Source organism: Sardina pilchardus, chromosome 6 (genome assembly GCF_963854185.1).
Source record: "Sardina pilchardus chromosome 6, fSarPil1.1, whole genome shotgun sequence".
Classification (NCBI taxonomy): Eukaryota; Metazoa; Chordata; class Actinopteri; order Clupeiformes; family Clupeidae; genus Sardina; species Sardina pilchardus.
Window position 1 is genome coordinate 24774654 of NC_084999.1, and position 19334 is coordinate 24793987.

A 19334-nucleotide genomic window follows, 5' to 3' on the forward strand; every position below is an offset into this window, starting at 1 on the left:
GCCACAATGACCAAGATAACTATGATCTAGATTAACTATCTGAACAACACAGATGACCACTAGGCTACTGTATAATTTTATGGAGTGTTGACAGTGGAACGTGTCCCTGTTTTAGGTTTACAAAGATTAAAAAAATAATAATATTTATTTAAAAAAAAAAAAAAATCATTATGTTTTGCAGGTATTTACTGCTAAACTGAAAACGTCTCCAGATTATGTCACAGAAATCTGCTCAACTGTGTTCCAACTCGATTAAAGTTCTCAAGAAACTTTGAGCAACTAGCCTACACATTAGGCTACTCATCTTGCACTGAATCGTCTGAAACAACGGGGAATATTAAGTCAGCACCAGTCAGAGACATTGTTTTGCACGAAACTTTTAATGCACTTCTAAAAGCATCTACAAACACATCCATATTGTATAGCCTACAAAATAATAGGCCTACAAATTAGGCTACAGCCTATAGGCCTAGGCCTACTATTTTGTATTGAAATATATTTTTAAATAGCCTATCAGAAATACTGATTATCCCTGGCTGTTGGCTGCTGCAACTCAAACTAGATTTTTCAAAACGATTTTTCCGTGTTTGTGTTCATGTCAATTTTGATCCAATTTGACCGCTTTGCGAACCCTGCCTGACCTGCCGGCGAATTTGGATTTCTTAATGCATAAAAGACTGAGCTTAGTATGGTGATAGGAGGTAATGGAGGTATGACGTATGAGATAGCCTTAATAAACTTGGCAATGTTTATCTGAGTAGATATAATCAAAGGGCAGGCAGAAATAAAGATGTGCAGGTCCTCCAATCTAGACTCCTTCACGAGATGGCGCTCTTTCAGAAAATGGTGTCTTTAGTGGCGTTTCCTGTGTGTGAGAGGCAGGCAGTTGAAATGTGTTGAAACCAATGCTGGAAGTACACAGGCTCTCTGTGTTCCAGTATAATTTTTATTAAACCGGCGGAGGATTCTCGAAATCTACTGCCACCATGAAACTTGTCCGGTAACGTTAACGTTACAATAATGCATTTCGTTTTGTGTATGCTTTGGAGTTATAGCAGCAGCCAGCTCTAGTAACAGTGTGGTAGGCTAATGTGTAAAGGCCTTCTGTCATAGACGGAGCAGGACCTAGCCTACCTTTCACAATTATTTCACTGCCTTTATATTTTTATTCAGCTAAAGTAATGCTGTAATTGCGGATGTAGGAACGCATTTGTTATAAACGTACCTTGCTATTCTCCTTTTCTCTCAGATTTCTCATGAAATTGAGTCACGAGACAGTCACCATTGAGTTGAAGAATGGTACACAGGTGCACGGCACCATCACAGGTGTGATCCCTTTCACATTATGTTTTTTCCTGCGCTTAGTAGTAGAGTCTTGCATGCAATCTTAGATAATGCATCCCCAAAAGGTTGAATGTTACCAAACATATGTGCTCCTCTGTCGCAGGCGTTGACGTGTCCATGAACACTCACCTTAAAGCTGTGAAAATGACGTTGAAGAACAGAGAGCCTGTGCAGCTGGAGACGCTGAGTATCCGTGGCAACAACATCCGCTACTTCATCTTGCCAGACAGCCTGCCATTGGACACATTACTGGTGGACATCGAGCCAAAAATCAAGTCCAAGAAGAGAGAAGCAGGTAAGTCAGATTAGGAAAGCAATGCACACACTGGTGGAGAAGTTCTGTGAGAGTGACACTGGTCAGGAAGCAGATGGCCACTGAGTGCTACTAGACAGGAAAAGGAAAAAAGGTCGCACTTTGCATATAAACTTGTTTTTTATTGTTGCACAGACGCGTTTCTATGCGAAACGCGTCTGTGCAACAATAAAAAAACATGTTTATATGCAAAGTGCGACCTTTTTTCCTTTTCTTAGTAAACATATAAGTTTGGTCTAGCACTCTTAAAAACAAACCAAGAGACTGATCTGATTAAGGTCACTACCAAACTTTTCTCTATTGATTCTATTTTACTTCTTCGCATAGGCCTACAATCCATTCCTGCTTAGGACATTTTTATGTCACGCATAGTTTATGAGATAATTTTAAGAAATATATTGAGAAATGTATGATAATGATATGACTGTATGTACGTTAATGGCTTTAGGCCCAAAAAATATTCAAATAGGGCTCAGGCACACGCCTTGCACTCTAGGAATATTGCCGCCATGTTGGTAGTGCACCGAACGTAATATCCATTCATTCAGATGCAGAAGACAAGAAGCAGAAATATAGTATTAGTGATTCTTTTCCTCTTGCAGTTGTGGGTTGCGCTGTTACACCCCACCAGGGGTGGAAATTAAAATTTGAAAATGTGACAATCTATCAGCCAATAGCAGATTTCTGGTGAAATTAACCAGTCACTCAATGTTAAAATATGACTTTGTGTCTGAAATCTACCAGCCACTCTCACATTTTACCAGCATTTGGCTGGTGGCTGGTGCTAATTTCCACCCCTGCACCCCACTACACAGCAACATACGACCAAGAAGGCAAAAACTAAGTAACAGGAACACACTAATAGGGGGGAGTAAATCCATAGTAAACTAAGGAGTGAGGCTGCCAATATGGCTGTGCCCGCAAAGTTTTCACGTCATGATCCCGAGCCCTTTTGTATCAAATATGACAAATGATGTTTTTAGATGAGATATTGCAGTTACATTATGCAAATTAGAACACTTTTACCGTTTTCGGCTCTTGATGTTTTTTCCCTTATTGAGATCAGTGGAAACACTCTCAGAAAAAGCAATGGAGAGAAAAGAAATTCCATCAGGGACTGAGCAGCAGACCTCACAAGTTTGAAAAGTTTTAATTTTGGATCTCATATTTAGAGCACCCTAACACCTTGTGGGAATATATCTATATATATGTTCCCCATTACCTCTCCTTTTTAAAAAGACCAATTTGACACCAATTTTGAATCATTCTTTTTCATTTTCCACCCTAAACATTGACAAAATGCACCATTGAGATCAATATGTTTGGTTCCCACCCTGCAATTTCAATGATTCAGTGATTTTAGTGCCACCTGTGCTCTATACAAAACTTATTTCTCAATGGTGCATTTTGTCCATTGTCGGGAAACCGGCCCCAGAGGTCTGTGAAACGCACTGATTTGAGCTTAACTGTTCATTCAATGACTGGCTCAATACGCAACAAACATGTGGTCTTGAAATGTCCCATTCAAGAGACGTCAAATAGAGAGAGTGATTTCTCCGATTATAATAACAGTTGTTGGTTGATCTGTGTACAACATATATATTTTAGACTTACCAGACTGCGTCTCACATTATTGTCACTGTGCATCAGGCAGAATTTGATCCAATTTACTGCATAACCAGGTATTTCCAAACAGGTTATACACAGTTCTATGTTTCTATGTTCTAGCATAAACATGCTTTGCGTCGTGCCTAACAACCCTTGCGCGTCGTGCCCTTTAGCTGTTCGATTATAAAGTTTAAACCGCAGCCTCATGGGGCTTATTGCTTTATTAGCTAATCATAAATGTCACCCAAACATCCGTACCCTTTATTTGTGCTGAATCTGATTAGTTGAAGCATACAAAATAGCCTTTTAACTATGTGTGATATAAAAATGTTGGATATTTACTATTACTGTAAGCTATTTATGCTATTACTATTACTAAATGCAGTGGAAAAGTGGAGGGTAAGATCAGTTACAACAAAGCATTTTGTCTTCACAGCATAATTTTTTGTATGCAAATTAGACAATGAAATGATACCCATATGCAAATGAGCTCTCACAAAATGATGTGCAGAGAGTATATTTACACTAATTAAGTAAAAACATCCATAATTGCTTTGGAATGATGCTCTTGTAAAGGTTAAAGGGATATTCCGCCATTTTTGGAAATACGCTCATTTTCCACCTCCCCTCGAGCAAAACAATCGATATTTACCTTGTTCTCGTTCATCCAGCCATTCTATGAGCCTGGCGATACAACTTTTAGCTTCAGCCTAGCATAGATCATTGAATCGGATTAGACCATTAGCTTCTCGCCTGCTAGCTTCATGTTTAAAAGTGACTAAGATTTCTGGTAATTTTCCCATTTAAAACTAGAGATGCACCGATCGACCGGCCGCCGATTGGAATCGGCCGATTTTCACGTGATCGGCCACGACCGGCGACCGGCCGGTCAGTCTGAGACATGCCGATTTTATGCCGGTCAAATGCACTTGCACGTACTTGTAACAACATCACACTCACACAGCTGAGTTTGCAACGTTTGATGAAGCTAGGCCAACAGTCAGGGCTGGATAAAGCGCTAATACTGAGTTTTTCTATGCAGCGAACGCTGTGCTTCGCCATATTGCGTGGAATTTACTAAGCTGTCACTTCAGGTTTACAGCGCTCATCAAAGCCCGTCCTTGCCGCTAATTGCGTGCCCACAGCTGAACCACAAGCGCTATCAAGCAGCGACATAGCCTTTACTCAACTTAAGGCGAGACACGGCAGGAATAAACATAGTTTTGCTTTGGTTTGCCAACTTATCATGTATTCTTTCACACTACTACAATACAACAACTAAGTCCGATTTACACATTTAGAGGTTTATTTCATTACCTTTTGTCTGATCACGCCTGTATATTTCTTCTAAATTCGCCAAAAGTTAGCATTCTAACGTGTCATAAACTAGCCTACCGCGACCGTGATACAAAACATATCATGCGTGGTGTCGTTGGAAAGCTGTGTTTCGATCTCCTGCATGACGTTAGGCCATCCAAATATGGACACTTCCTTAGTATCCGCAAGCAATCGCGAAAGTTCAAAGAAGAGTGTGGACTGAGAATGTATGTCATTTGCTGTGTTTCAAGGCTTCTCAAAATTAGTTTTTTTTGTTGTCATTTTCCAACATCTCAGCCTATGTAGCACTAACTTCAGTTATCAGTAGGCTATTCTGAAGATATTTACAGTTGGATATTGCATATGGATGTGAGAAGAAAGAAAGTGTTCCTAGTGCATTTCTACATAAATGAATGTCCCACACTGGGATTACTGCAGCTGAAGAAGACTTGAAGAAGAATCTGTCTAGGCTATTCACATTTTTCTACCAGCCATTGATAAGTTGATTAGCTACATTTCTAACATGTTGTATTAAAGAAAATATAGGCTAGAAAATAACTCTTTGTTTGTGCTGTAAAGTGGTTAGAAGAAATTAAATCGGAATCGGCTAAAATCGGTATCGGCCGGTCAAACTCGATGAAAAATCGGAAATCGGAATCGGCCAAAAAATTGCAATCGGTGCATCCCTATTTAAAACGTGTCTCCTCTCAAGTTAGAAAGTGAAATAAGACCAACTGAAAATGAAACCTGGCGTTTTTCTAGGCTGATTTGACATGGAACTACACTCTCATCTGGCGTAATAATCGAGGCAACTTGCAAACGTACCATAGGCGCAGTGATATCGTACGCAGCATCTGAAAATAGTCCCCATAGACAACAAGCAGTAGTAGTGCCAGTAGTGTGCAAGTTGCCTTGATTATTACGCCAGATGAGAGTGTAGTTCCATGTCAAATCAGCCTAGAAAAACGCCAGGTTTCATTTTCAGTTGGTCTTATTGCACTTTCTAACTTGAGAGGAGACACGTTTTAAATGAGAAAATTACCAGAAATCTTAGTCACTTTTAAACATGAAGCTAGCAGGCGAGAAGCTAATGGTCTAATCCGATTCAATGATCTATGCTAGGCTGAAGCTAAAAGTTGTATCGCCAGACTCACAGAATGGCTGGATGAACGGGAACAAGGTAAATATCGATTGTTTTGCTCGAGGGGAGGTGGAAAATGAGCGTATTTCCAAAAATGGCGGAATATCCCTTTAAGGTAAAAAGTATCCTAATTTGCGCAATGTAACTGCAATATCCCATCTAAAAACATACTTTTGTATGATCAATTGTTATATTTCATACAATTTGAGTATTATCTGGCCATTACAGCCATATTATCAATAAATGTATTTGTTATGCAACAACATGCCCTTTGGATCCTGTCCCGTCTACTCTCCTGCAGTCTATAGCACCCGCTATTATACCGGCAGTCACACATGTATTTAATACTTCACTCAGTTCTGGAATAGTTCCTTCTTCTTTTAAACAGGCAAGAATTACACCTTTGCTGAAGAAAAGTACACTTAATTCAACTGATGTGAAGAACTACAGACCTGTCTCCCTTCTTCCTTTCTTGTCAAAGGTTTTGGAGAAAGTGGTCTTCAAGCAAATGTGTGACTTCCTCTATCAGAATAACCTACTAGACCCTATGCAGTCTGGTTTCAAGAGTGGTCATTCTACTGAAACTGCTCTTCTATCTGTGACTGAAGCATTGAGAGTAGCTAAGTCCTCTGCTCAGTCATCAGTGTTAATTCTGTTAGATTTATCTGCAGCCTTTGATACGGTTAACCATGACATTCTCCTTTCTACACTATATGAACTGGGAATTTCTGGGAAAGCTCTTGACTGGTTCAAATCTTACCTTAAAGGGCGTTCTTTCAGCGTGTCTTGGCAGGGACAGATATCAAAGTCTCATGACCTCACTACAGGAGTCCCTCAAGGATCAGTATTAGGGCCCCTCCTTTTCTCTATTTACACCACTTCTTTAGGTGGGATTATTCGCTCTCATGGATTTGAATATCATTGCTATGCGGACGACACTCAATTTTCCTATCCTTCCCACCTGAGGACTCTAGTGTTTCCCATCGGATCTCTGCATGCCTGAAGGATATTTCAATCTGGATGAAGGATCAGCACCTTCAGCTTAATCTTTCAAAAACTGAGCTCTTGGTGTTTCCAGCAAAAACAGCCATTCCCCAACAGATGAACATCCAGCTTGATTCATCCTCATTGACTCCAACTAGATCGGCACGTAACTTGGGTGTCATAATTGATGACCAGCTTACTTTCTCTGAGCATGTTGCCTCAATTGCAAAGTCATGTCGGTATACCCTGTACAACATTAGGAAGATCAGACCTTATCTGACACAAGATTCCACTCAGCCTCTTGTACAGGCAATGGTTATCTCCAAGCTGGACTACTGCAATTCCCTGTTAGCTGGCCTACCTGCTTGCGTATTAAGACCACTACAGTTGATTCAGAATGCTGCAGCACGACTGATCTTCAATCAGCCAAAGAGGACACATGTAACACCTCTCCTGGTTACTCTCCACTGGCTCCCTATAGTAGCCAGAATTAAATTTAAATCTCTCACTCTGGCCTATAGGACACTGACTGGATCTGCTCCTAGCTACTTCAGTTCTTTGATCAAGATGTACATTCCCAACCGCCCATTACGATCTTCTGAGGAACGTCTGTTATGTCGACAAACCATTCATGCTAGGTCAAACTGTAGATCCTATTCTTCAGTGGTTCCGTGTTGGTGGAATGAGTTGCCCAGTGCTCTCCGTTCCAGCAACAGTTTTGGATCTTTCAAGAGGGGTCTTAAAGGTTGGGTACGGAATTAGCAAAACGGACGGCAGAGTTTGAACATATACAACCTCAAGTCCCGCCCTCCATGCACGAGCGACAATTCAAATGCGCAGCGCGAGAGCGAGCCATGCTAAATGAAATGCCAGCCTGGCGTCTACAGCACTATGAGCTCTAGTCTCCATACAATCACTCACATCAACTTCCCCAATTACATTCTTTATTCACCTCCACAGGGTTGTAGTACATATGGTTCAGTAGCCATAGGTGTGTATATTTGAACAGAATCTGGTTTGTTCTTACCAGGGCGATTATCTCCTGAAATATCCGAGTTTAGTGCTGGCCCGTTGGTTCGCCTATTCCACCGTAGCTCCAAGCTGTTAAGTTTCGATTTCATGTTTACAGCACTCTTCGTGTCACGGTAAAATGTAATTTTTGCTACATAGCTTATTTATTGCGTGGGTGATTGAGTTTCCGTAGGTATCCGCTGCCTTAGTTAGTTTGTATAGAAATGAAGTGACACATACAACAAGAGGGGAACATGGACGTGCAGCTGCAGGCAGTTGGTTTCGTTTCAGCACTGACTCGCGGTCACCAGCTTTCGAAAGGGTTGCGCGCGGTGGGGAGGGGGAGGAGGAAGAGGAGGAAGACGTTAGATTGACGAACGAGCTGTGAAATGATGGTATGGGGTGAGGAATTCTATTGGCTGGAGTTTTTCGAGCCCTGCCCGTTCCGCAGATGATTGACGTGTTTAATTTCCATTTCAGTGCTTCCAACTTAGTGGCTATAAGTGGGTTAGGAATAGGATTTCAAGTGATTTTGCAAAAATGGCCAACAAAGCTAATTCCATACCCTACCTTTAAGGCATATTTGTTTAATATGCACTTAGTCTTTTGAGCGTTTGTTATGTGTTATGGTTTGTATAATAGTATTGTTTTATTATAATTTGTCCATTGTTAGAATTTGACATTTATTCTGCTATTGTCCTTAAATTTAGCCATACCATGCTATAGTTATTGTTATTATATAATTAACTGAGTGACTTATTTGATTGCTATTCTCATTTCATTGTTTTATTTCTCATTAGGTTAGTGCTTAATTGATTGTTTTATTGATAATATTGCTATTCTCCCTTTTTGTAATTGTTCACTGTTATTTAATTTGTATTGTTATTTATTTGTATGTCGCTTTGGACAAAGGCGTCTGCTAAATAACCATAACCATAACCATAACCATTTATATTCGCTAATGTATTAAAATATGCAAAGGATCTCATTAACTATGTAGGATGTAAAAATGTCCCAAGCAGCAATGGATTCTGCATGAAAAAGTACCATAGACTCAATTGAGAGAAGTTTGGTAGAGACCATTAATTAGATTGTTTTGGGTTTTGCCCTGTCTATACCTGACATTCTCTACAGGGCCAAGAATAGATTCTGATATGAGCAGTATATTCTTATTTTTAAGAAGCTTGATGTAGCCAGCTGAGGAGTTCTTAGGCTAACAACTTTTAAAAGAAATCTTCAGGCGGCAGTAGTGTCTTTGTAGAAAACATTTATTAGACCCTTCACAAACGTTTGAATAGAATTAACCAAATCATTGTATTTATTTAGCCATGGCTTGTGTATGTGAATAACAGCTGATACACAGTAATCTTAGAACCTTTGGTTCTACTAATGACATTGTTTTAGTGAAGTGCCCTGTAGTGCACTACAACTTTTCAATTTAACTGGAGCTTGCCAGCAAATTTGTCCCGCTTTTTTAATTGTTTACCTGAGGTGAGGAGAGGTCAGGGAGATGTTGACACTGTCTGCCTTTGATGGGGTCAATCAGTTGCAGATTTGCAGTGAAATCTCCCAACAGCATGACTCCAAGCCTTAGGGGACTTGTATGCGGCTTGAACTGTCTTATGTTGCTGCAGCTGCGAGGTCCCATCTCCTTACGGCAGTTTGGGTTTCGCTGAGCCACTCACACCGCTGACCAACATGCGTTGCACACAGAGCATTAGCTTTTTGTTGTGCTTACACAGTCCTTTATTGTCCTCTGCAAGCCAAAAAGAACACACACACTTTCTCTCTCTCTCTCAGACACACACACATACATACACACAGACAGTATAGAACACTGTATTTTTAAGATGGTTTGTTTTGGGGGGGAAAGCTGAAATGTAGTCACTCGGTGATCATCATTCTTTTCTCTATTTTCTCTTCTTTTTCATTTATCTGGCTGTCCCACTCACTGACAAACACACACACTCCCTCTCTCTCACACATTCACCAGCTGCCTCTTTCTCTTTCAGTGGCTGCGCGTGGTCGAGGTAGGGGTCGAGGTAGAGGACGCGGGAGAGGAAGAGGACGAGGAGGACCCAGGCGATGAAGAGCCTCTGTTTTGTTTACTCTCCTAACCAAGAAAGTTTACTTTTCTTGTCATGGGCAATATTTTAATATCAAGTTTGAGCTTGAGATTTCTCAGCAGGATGAGCTGTGTTTTTTTGTATTTGTGTTGATTTGTTGTTTTCTCAGAAGATTAAATCTTCAATTCTTCTATGAAGTAATTTGTGTGTATCTTCACTCTGTAGCTCACATTTTAAATGTGAGTGATTGTTCTCGGTATTAAGGTTTAATGAATGTGTGTGTGTGTGTGTGTGTGTGTGTGAGAGAGAGAATACATCAACATTTTCTTAGTTTACGTTGTCATTCGTCTCTTAGTAATCTTTTTTTTTATGTTACATTGTGTTCAGCAACTGGAGTAAAACCACTCCCATTACTCATAGACAAACAATAGAGACACCTGTGATTTCTACTGAAAGCCTTTAATTTCATACAGATACAAATATACACATCTACTCATACATTTAAGCTAGGAGATTGCCTTAAAATGCAGCTCTTTTAAAACAAGGCTGCTGACAGAATCCATCTAAAATGTCATTACCAATTTGGTACTTTGATTGTACAAACTGGGCACAGATGTTCCATCTTATGTTAACTGTTTGATCCACAAACTTACACATACGGTCCTCTATCGTAACAGTTTACCCAGTGGCATACTGCCAAGCTTTTTCCCTGAATCCACCCTTGGCAAAGTTTAGTAGTATAAACACCTCCTAGTATAAGCATCTTCCCCATAGGGCTCTACAGGATTTCCAGGTGAAATGGTTCAGGAGGCTGTAGAGACTTCCAGAACTTTCACTGTAGCAAAAATAACTCAAATCTGAATCCGTTTGGCACAGGTAGATATCAAAATAGCTTTTTTTAATTATTATTATTTTTATTTTTTTTTTTATCAAAGGGCCCAGATTCGTAATGATGTAGGGATAGGATTTCACTGCCTTTTTGTCCTTACATGATGGGAAGGCCTGTAAGCAGTTTTCTTGTGATCAATATGGTCACCAGATGATCTATACTGTAGTACACTTTCCATGCATTTTATATCTTTGGCCCTTGATAAAGTCAGTGCAAGTAACCAGGTTTAGCCTCTTGGAAAAACAAATCTGGTTTGCTGATTACACTTTGCAGACGAGTTGGCATATATTCCAAAGTAGTGTTACTTTGCATTGTTCATGGTTTCATTCCAATAAAGAAAACTTAGATATAAAACTATACAAATCTCTAACTATGACATGATTTGGCACGCTACATCCCACAATTTGCAAATGTAAAAATCTATGTACAAATATTTAACATTTTGACACTACTGACATTTTCAGGTATGCTGTTCACATTAAAAATATACATTCACAGTATTTCTCGATCAAATTTGGCAATCAATGGTCAGTATAAAATCTGATGTCCATGTTTACAGTGTTTCCTGGCAAAGAAAGTAAATATATCCATTGTTCCTATAGTTATCCCTCTAATATACAACCTCTAAGCCTCTTTTGAAGGCTAAACACCTTACACAAATATGTCGAAACATAATACTGTTCAATTCATTTGGCATATATGCATACAAAATTGTGTGTTGAAGCCTACAATTAATGCAGAGATTGAATATATGGTTCCTCAATTTCAATTGACATTGTATACTGTTCAAACTCTAAAGATTTTGTAAGCAATGTTGGCACTTCTAGCTAACCTCTGCCAGACAAAGTCATCAAAGGAGGCAAACAACCCCCCTCCCAACTAAAAACTGAAGTAGGAAAATGCCCACATGAGATGAGTGAGTGGCTGCAAGCGTGTGCATATGTAATGGAGTGCTAGCTGTTGCTATCCCAGATAAAGAGGGTCTTCATGTCACCTGGTGGGTTCAGACAGTGAAGCAGCACACAGTCTGAGTCATGTGTGTGCTGGTATGTGTGTGTGTGTGTGTGTGTGTGTGTGTGTGTGTGGGCAGATTACGGGTACTCTAAACTCCCGAGATGGCACTGACGGTGTGTTCATGGAGGGGCACAGATTTAGCTTCTTTCTGCTTCTTTCTGCAGAAGGTATAGAGTGCTGTGGCGGGCACACAGCAGACAGATGAGAGGAGCAGAAGGGCGATGAAAGCCTGACCATACCAGGGGTATTCCATCACCACTGACTTACCCTACAAAGGGTAAAGACAACAGAGTATGACAGTAAGACAACCACAAAGAAAAAATCATAATGTCAATGCAATCTGTTACTGTCGTTTACGTACTAAAATTGAGATTTACTTATTACAATGACCATGTCCATCAGAAGACCATCATTAGCTGGCAGTGTTGGGGAGTAACGCATTACATGTAATTGAGTTACGTAATTTAATTACAAAATAAATGTAACAGTAATATATTACAGTTACTGTAGAAAAATGTGTAATTCAATTACAGGTACTTTTGACATTTTTCAAAATTACAATTTCAATTACATCTCAATATTGTCAGCAAAACCTTGCAAAGAATATTGTATGTAAAAAGAACTGTTTCCCTCCACAGCCATAGTTTGATACGGGACCTTCTGATAGGCTCTATCACGTCTACAGCGCCATCAGCGTATGCCTACATGCCTGCCTGTAAACGTGTTATGATTATCATTATATTATCCTCACAAAAACATTTGATGCTAATTAATGTATTGAATGCCCTTGCTGCCTTGTGCGCAGGGGCGTAGCGTGCGACGGTGCAACCGGTGCAACGCACCGGGGCCCCTGAGCTTCGTAGGGCCCTTTACGATTCGGAATTTGTCCATCGCCTCCCAGCTATGCGACATAAAGTCAACTATTGTCATAATGACGCCGGTTCTTCTAAATTACTTACTCGATGTAACCGATTGCTATTTAAGTGCTTCACTATCTCCTACAACTTGATCTCATGGTGGCACCTATCCATTCCCCAATTCTTGTATTTTCTCCTACTTTTCATATCATTTTGATTTTACTAATGATATTTCAATGTTAGCCAGACTTGCACCGGGGCCTTTCGCAACTACGCTACGCCACTGCTTGTGCGCTTGTACAGAACTGCTCGGCAGCCTGTAGACCAAGGCCGAAATCTTCGCATGGATTTGGGGACTATATATCATTAAAAAATTGGAAAAGTAATCAAAAAGTAATCAAAAGTAATTAGTTACGTTACTCAGAAAAAGTAATTCAAATAGTTACACTACTATTACATTTTAAACAGGGTAACTTGTAACTGTAACACATTACATTTCTAAAGTAACCTTCCCAACACTGTTAGCTGGCAATGGCTTGTTTGTTAGTTATTGTTCTTATGGTATATGCAATGTGGAAATAGAGGTAGTATCTCACCAGGATTGGGTCCCAGGCTTGGTATGTTGGTGTGCCTCCACGGATGTAGTCAACAATGTAGAATATGAACAAACTGATGAGTAGAACGGGGCTGACGACTGCCCACATGATCTTCCAGTACCAGTTGGGCCGATGTCCCAGCATGTCCTCTATGTCCTTTTCAAACCTATTGGGTGAGATTCTCAGTGTCACAAACATAAACCTCACACAAAGAATGCTTCATAAAAGCCCAATAAAGGAGAATGGCTGTCATGTAGATTAAACATCTTGTTCTAACCTACAGAATATGTTCCATATTTAACAAGACAACTACTCAAACCCTATTTAAACAGATAACTTATCTTCATTTTTAAATCTTAAAATCTTTGTGAAGTTTTTGTCATGATGTCCCACTATCCTTAAGGTTTTCTGCAGTCTCAACACTCCATCAAAAGAAAAAAAAGTTAATCTGTCTGCTGGACTCAATGTGCAGCTTAGAACAGCACCATTCTTGCAGTGTCCACACATGTAGCAAATATCTAGACTTTTATCAGTGGCATCCCCACCATATTAGTGAAATCTGTTCACGTAAGAGAACATTTCATTCTTGAATAGAATAGAAGACCTCTCTTTGTCTTTTTTAGGACTAGCAGTGCAAGCACTGGACGTCTGTGATTTGTTATACAATTTAATATTAGAATATGTAACAAAGGCTTAGGTCCCTGAAAGGAAGTTAACTCCACAATGTCCCAGCTCTATTTACACATGTCATACTACTTCATCCCTTGTCTGTCTCATTATGTTATTATTCTATCTTATAGTACCGGTGGTAGATGGAAGAGACAGAAGAAATCAGGAGAACATTAGTCTGCCTTCTCCCTTTCACCTTCTCTCATCATCACACAGACATCCAACTAAAATGTACCTTTTCAGTCCATAGACGTAGCTGACAGTGATGACCTCAATTAGCACGATGAAGAGCAGGGAGAATGTGGCTCCATACTCGTTGAACATGGTGAACCAGTAGTTCCCTGAGCGGGTGGTGAAGCCCAGGCCAAGCAGCAGGCAGAACACACACACCAGGCCTGCAGATACGCCGAAACACCAGAAAACACAATCAGTCCCTTCGTAGTTTTCATAGCCGAGTGCTGTACGTGAGACACTAACTCGTGGTCACGTTGGCATTCCAAGGAGTTAAGGACGTTTTAAGCTTTTTACATAGTTTGGCACGATGCTTGGCAATGGAAAGATGTGGTACTCTATGTGGTACGAGAGTCTGATAGGACCAGGCTAGACAATCTGGGCCCGATGGCATAACACACTAAGGGGGTTGTGTGGGACATGCTCCCCCATAAAGAAAATAATGACCTCTGGCAGAGGTGGTTACATTGGTGCCGTGACCTTAAGAGCCTTCTGCCTTTATGTAGAAAGGGGGACTTTTAATGTGCTTGAAAGCTAAGTTTAGAGTTTAGGACCCATATTGAGGCCCAAACTCTTACAGTCGTGTTTTGCCACTATTTTATGTAACTTACAGAATGGAGGGAAAATAAACACATAATAATATTCACATAATGTTATGTACTGTATGTTATTTTCATTCTTATTCTCCTGCCTTCTCTCTTCTAACCAAGCTCACCGTTTAGGGTCTCTAGGCTGAAGTTGCGCGCCAGCACTTTGAAGTCGCGCAGTGGGGTGATGATGGCGGTCACGTTGCCCAGCATGCTGCCCATGCCCAGCAACAGCAACATGGAGAAGTAGAGCACCGACCACAGCTGGGACGCAGGCATGTTCTTAATAGCCTCGCTGTACACAATAAAGGCCAGACCTGTGCCTTCAACAGCCTAGAACAAAAAATAAGGGGCACATGCACTAGTCAACATTTATATGCATGTATATGGACGATGTGTTGATATCAAAGCAAATGTTACGATGGTATGCTTTTGTGATACACATTTCTGGGCATAGGTTGCCTGGCAAGTTTACCAGTAGCAAACATACTGAAACAATAAGCCTTTACATTTCTCTCTGTCTTCTGAAATTGTCCTTGTATGCCATAGATTACATCATACTTCAGTTCAACTGTGCTGGTGAATGGTTTGACAGTTACATAATGACAAGGACTTTGGCACATCTTTGTTTCTTCTCCTCTGTAAACTGTGAAATACCTCATCCTTTACTAGTGTGAATTTGCAGGTGAGCTTGTAGAACCAGAATTACACAAAGTCATAAAGAGTAACAGAGCTAGTTTAGCACACCACTGGTGTAATCAGTATCAAACAATACATTTGTTTTTACATGCAAAAGGCAATGCGAGAGCAAATCAACACAAGGTAAACCTTCGATAATCACTTCCCAACAGAGGGAATTATGGACCTTAAGTGACCGAAGCTTAAGAAAATGAACAACCTCTTATCTACATGCTCATAAGTTTCCACATATAAGTTTGATAATACTTCTTATCTTCAGCAAAACTGATTCATTCATTGATGAGCAATGTTTATAATACATAGTCATTTGTGCTGTGTGGTACGACATCGTTTAAGGGTCTAGTATTTAATCAGCTCATATATCTTTCATTATAAAGCTTATCTCCTCTTATCTACCCCTTAAACAATCACACACACAGAGTTTATATGAAGGTGAAAGGAGCAGTAAATGAGAGATATTACGGTGTCTAGTTCAGCAATCAGATCACAGGTGTCCAGCTTGGGTGCCATGTTGGCAAACTGGTCTGGATGGGTGCGGTTCAGCTCTGTGATCCAGTAGTCAACATTGTCCAGGGAAATGGTGTCCTCTGCCATGTCAAAGGTGTTCAGGAGCAACAGCCTCACCCTGGAATAGAGTGTATATTTACACATTTGGGGTTTTTGGTAAAGTTTAGTGCAAATGCCACAGAACTGTTCTCCACAACTTGTCAACGTCTTTCTCTTGATGGCGTAGTAGAAATGTAAATGTACACCAAAACTGGATTGGTGGATCATTGGTGTCTAACACAAACACCACAATCCAACCGTAATACAGTATGTGTTACATAATGGCCAATGGTTGATCCTTGTTTTAATTTGGTGACTGATAAAGTACCATGATGTCAGGGAGAGGCAAGTAACTGTCTGGTGACATCATGTTTGTCACAGTGATTTAGAACATTTAAGAATTCAAGATTAAACTAGACTGTGCGCGTAGAGTCTTGAATGACGCTCACTCTAGACTCTACCTGCAGGCTTTAAAGCTGATTTTCAAACTCTTCCCATAAATATTGCTTGCTCATCCATGCCCTAAGATCCTCTGATAAGATTAAGCAATAACTGAGGATTATAAACTGTAAAACAGTTTATCATGCTGAGAAGGAAACATCACTTGCATCTTCTGGGTATCTATGCTCTTTAAATCATTAGCCAGCACTCATGCCACATGCAAAGCATTTCCTCCACATGTGCACTGCAAAAAATAAAATATTAGAATTAAAAAAATCTATTAGGTATTGTTTTTTTAGTACGAACAGACTTACCTAGCACTCTCTTGGAAGATCATTTAGACTTCATTTAAGAACATTTAGACTTAATTTAAGAACATTTAGACTTCATTTAAGAACACTTTGACTTATTTTAAGACAAATGTATTTGTTTTACGAAAAATTTGCTTGCTTTCAGAATGAGATGTCTTCTTAAATTCTCAAACTTCTTGAATGAAGTCAGATGATTGTATGAGGAAGCGCTATACTTGGTAAGTTCGACTGGGTAAAGCCATTGGATTTCACCCTGCAGCTCAGGCTGGCCTCCAGCACATTTATCTCTCCTGCTTCCGTTCCACTTTTGCTGGAACCAATCACACACTGGCTTAGATGCAGCCATTCGGTTTAAGGACTATCTAACTATGCCCATTGATCTCTTTTGCAGTAGAAATACACTGCAGACTCCCCAGACTAATGTTCAATCTCAAAAGATTGAGCTTGGTCTGGTGATAGCTAGGCTATGGGTAAGTGTCTTTATGCTGAAAACAACTATATATTTTTTTTTATCTTGATATAAGATTAATAAGTCTTGGTTAGATGTTATTGCAATGTATATGTAGTCTGGTAAAATTCCATAGCATTTCATAGCCGTTGTTGCCTACTTTTCCTTGGGAAGACACAGCAGGCAAACCGACACTAAATACACTCAATTCTAATTGTATCAGGCATTTTTATTGGTATGAAAATGGATATGAAAATCCATTTGACCAACTCATAGTATGGCTAGCTTATCATAGGGAAACACTGTGTATTAAATCTGACTAAATGCATCCTATAAGGGGTCTAGGAAACATTGTGTGGCCAGGTGACTTTCCAAGTCTATGGACTTTTGAGTAATATGCTGTGAGTCACCTGGATGATCAACACTGCATGACTGCAATTCCTTATCTATGGTGCTGAAGTCAGCTGGGTTGTTGAAAACAACGCCTCACCTTCCCAGGCAGCTCTCATAGTTGAAGGTGGCCTTGAAGCCATAGATGGAGAAGGTAACGATGCTGGCAAAGATAGAGGTGCCACTGTTGATCAAGGACACCACGATGGCCTGCTTCTCAAAGTTGTTGTTGTGGTGGTTGTAACTGGCAAAGGCGATGAGCGAGCCAAAACCCAGACCCAAGGAGAAGAAGATCTGGGTGGCGGCGTTGATCCATGTCCGAGGGTCAGCCAACTGCTCCAGCTGGTATGAGCACACAGAGAGAGAGAGAGAAGTGGACAAATGGATGAGTGGACAAATGGATCAAAATGGATATAAACACAAAACACAAACACAAAACAATCGGTACAACCTAGCTCGAGATGCTGCAGCAAACACCTAGAGATGGACCGTATTTCTGATAGGCTACATGAATACAAATTACATGATGTAAGTATTTCAAATACAAAATACTATTTTGTCATCTGTAATTTATTTTGTTAAAGAAAATGGCTTTATATTCTGACTAAGTGTTATTTCTATTGCTATTTTGGGTCCTGAAATGGCATATCAAGCATCTGCCATGGCTATATGACAAATTACAAAATGCAGAAATTTGATGAATCAGTATCTCTGTTTATTTTGATATGTAGTTTGCCTGGCAAACTTTGCCATAGGGCAGGTGTGAAAACGTGAGACATTTCATTTCACAGAGAAGAATGGGTATGATGCAGAACTGAATGTGACATTCATATTTGTATGTAACTGCAATTTTCAACGCTAATTATCTCGCGAACGTTCATCATAGAAACGAGCGGATAGTGCCATTGGAAAGGTCAGGTTCTGCAGTTTCATTTGATATCCACCAAATAACGATGTCCACAGACAAGGTAGAGCATGTTGCATGATTTTATGACAGTATGATGCATTGCGACATCAAAGCAAGTTTGAAACTGCACACTGTGCAAATGCCCAACTGAAAAAAGAAAGAATTCTCAACTGTGTTTGGGACAGTGTGCATGACGATGCTTGGGTGGGCTTAGACCACCCTAGCCCCTGCCTAGGGTGGCTGTATCAGGGCCGTACCTTTCCGGAAATGTTGGTAAAGTGTTGTTAAAACGTTGCCAGCTGCAGCAGCGACATTTCCGGAAAGGTACTGACTCGATTAAATTCATTCTGGACTCTCTATCCGACCACATAAAGATGTGGGGATACTTCGGTTTGGCTTTAGGGACCCTCTACTCACTACCACGTAAGTGTAGTGTTGTTTGGAACAGTAGAAGAGGTATAAAAATAGCGTTTTGTAGCGGCGAAAGGACACGCCCCGGTCACTTCCAGGCTAACGAGTTTTGGCTAAAAACGGTGAGCTCGAACTTTCTCAAAATACATCCGAATGACATGATTTTGGTGTCAACTCAACGTATGTACCCCCAATAGTCCGAAAAATTGATCTAAAGTGCATTTCACTCCGGATTATCCCTTTAAGGGGGATTCACATACTGTACGTCGCTACTCGCCCATCGCTCCTCGATTCTCGCAGAAATTCTACTCGCTGGCAGAAAAAAACATCTGCTGCCGGCGTCGGTACAGTCTATGCTGCAAGCATGTCCGTTAACTGTCAATCATCTCTATTCTACATTCTGATTTGGTACTCGCTTCACTCGCAGTTCTCGCTCAGAGATGGGCGAGTAGCGACGTATGTGAATGCGGCTTTAGTTCCAGTGAAAGGAACTCAGAATGATTCAGAATTAACCAAGAATTTGTGGTCAATTTCATGCTCTCAACTTCGTGGGA

At 40.3% G+C, this 19334-nt stretch overlaps 2 protein-coding genes across 6 annotated transcripts in view; one reads left to right on the top strand and one right to left on the bottom strand.

Moving 5' to 3' along the window:
- The first annotated feature begins 854 nt into the window (after window positions 1-854).
- On the top strand, window positions 855-9981 carry LOC134083084 (small nuclear ribonucleoprotein Sm D1). Its single transcript, XM_062539211.1, has 4 exons — window positions 855-1000; window positions 1250-1326; window positions 1448-1639; window positions 9731-9981. The coding sequence occupies exons 1-4, from the start codon at window positions 987-989 to the stop codon at window positions 9805-9807; spliced, it is 360 nt and encodes a 119-aa protein (XP_062395195.1). The 5' UTR covers window positions 855-986; the 3' UTR covers window positions 9808-9981.
- Window positions 9982-10224: 243 nt separating this feature from the next.
- LOC134083082 (sodium- and chloride-dependent transporter XTRP3-like) overlaps window positions 10225-19334 on the bottom strand; it is a 38377-nt gene continuing 29267 nt past the window's right edge. For all 5 annotated transcript variants that reach the window (XM_062539207.1, XM_062539205.1, XM_062539204.1 and 2 more), the window contains 6 exons: window positions 17563-17804; window positions 15789-15951; window positions 14756-14960; window positions 14045-14204; window positions 13141-13306; window positions 10225-11955 (listed from right to left, as the gene is read on the bottom strand). In XM_062539207.1, coding sequence (XP_062395191.1) covers window positions 11776-11955; window positions 13141-13306; window positions 14045-14204; window positions 14756-14960; window positions 15789-15951; window positions 17563-17804 — 1116 coding nt within the window. In that variant the 3' untranslated portion in view covers window positions 10225-11775. The remainder of the gene's footprint in view (window positions 11956-13140; window positions 13307-14044; window positions 14205-14755; window positions 14961-15788; window positions 15952-17562; window positions 17805-19334) is intronic.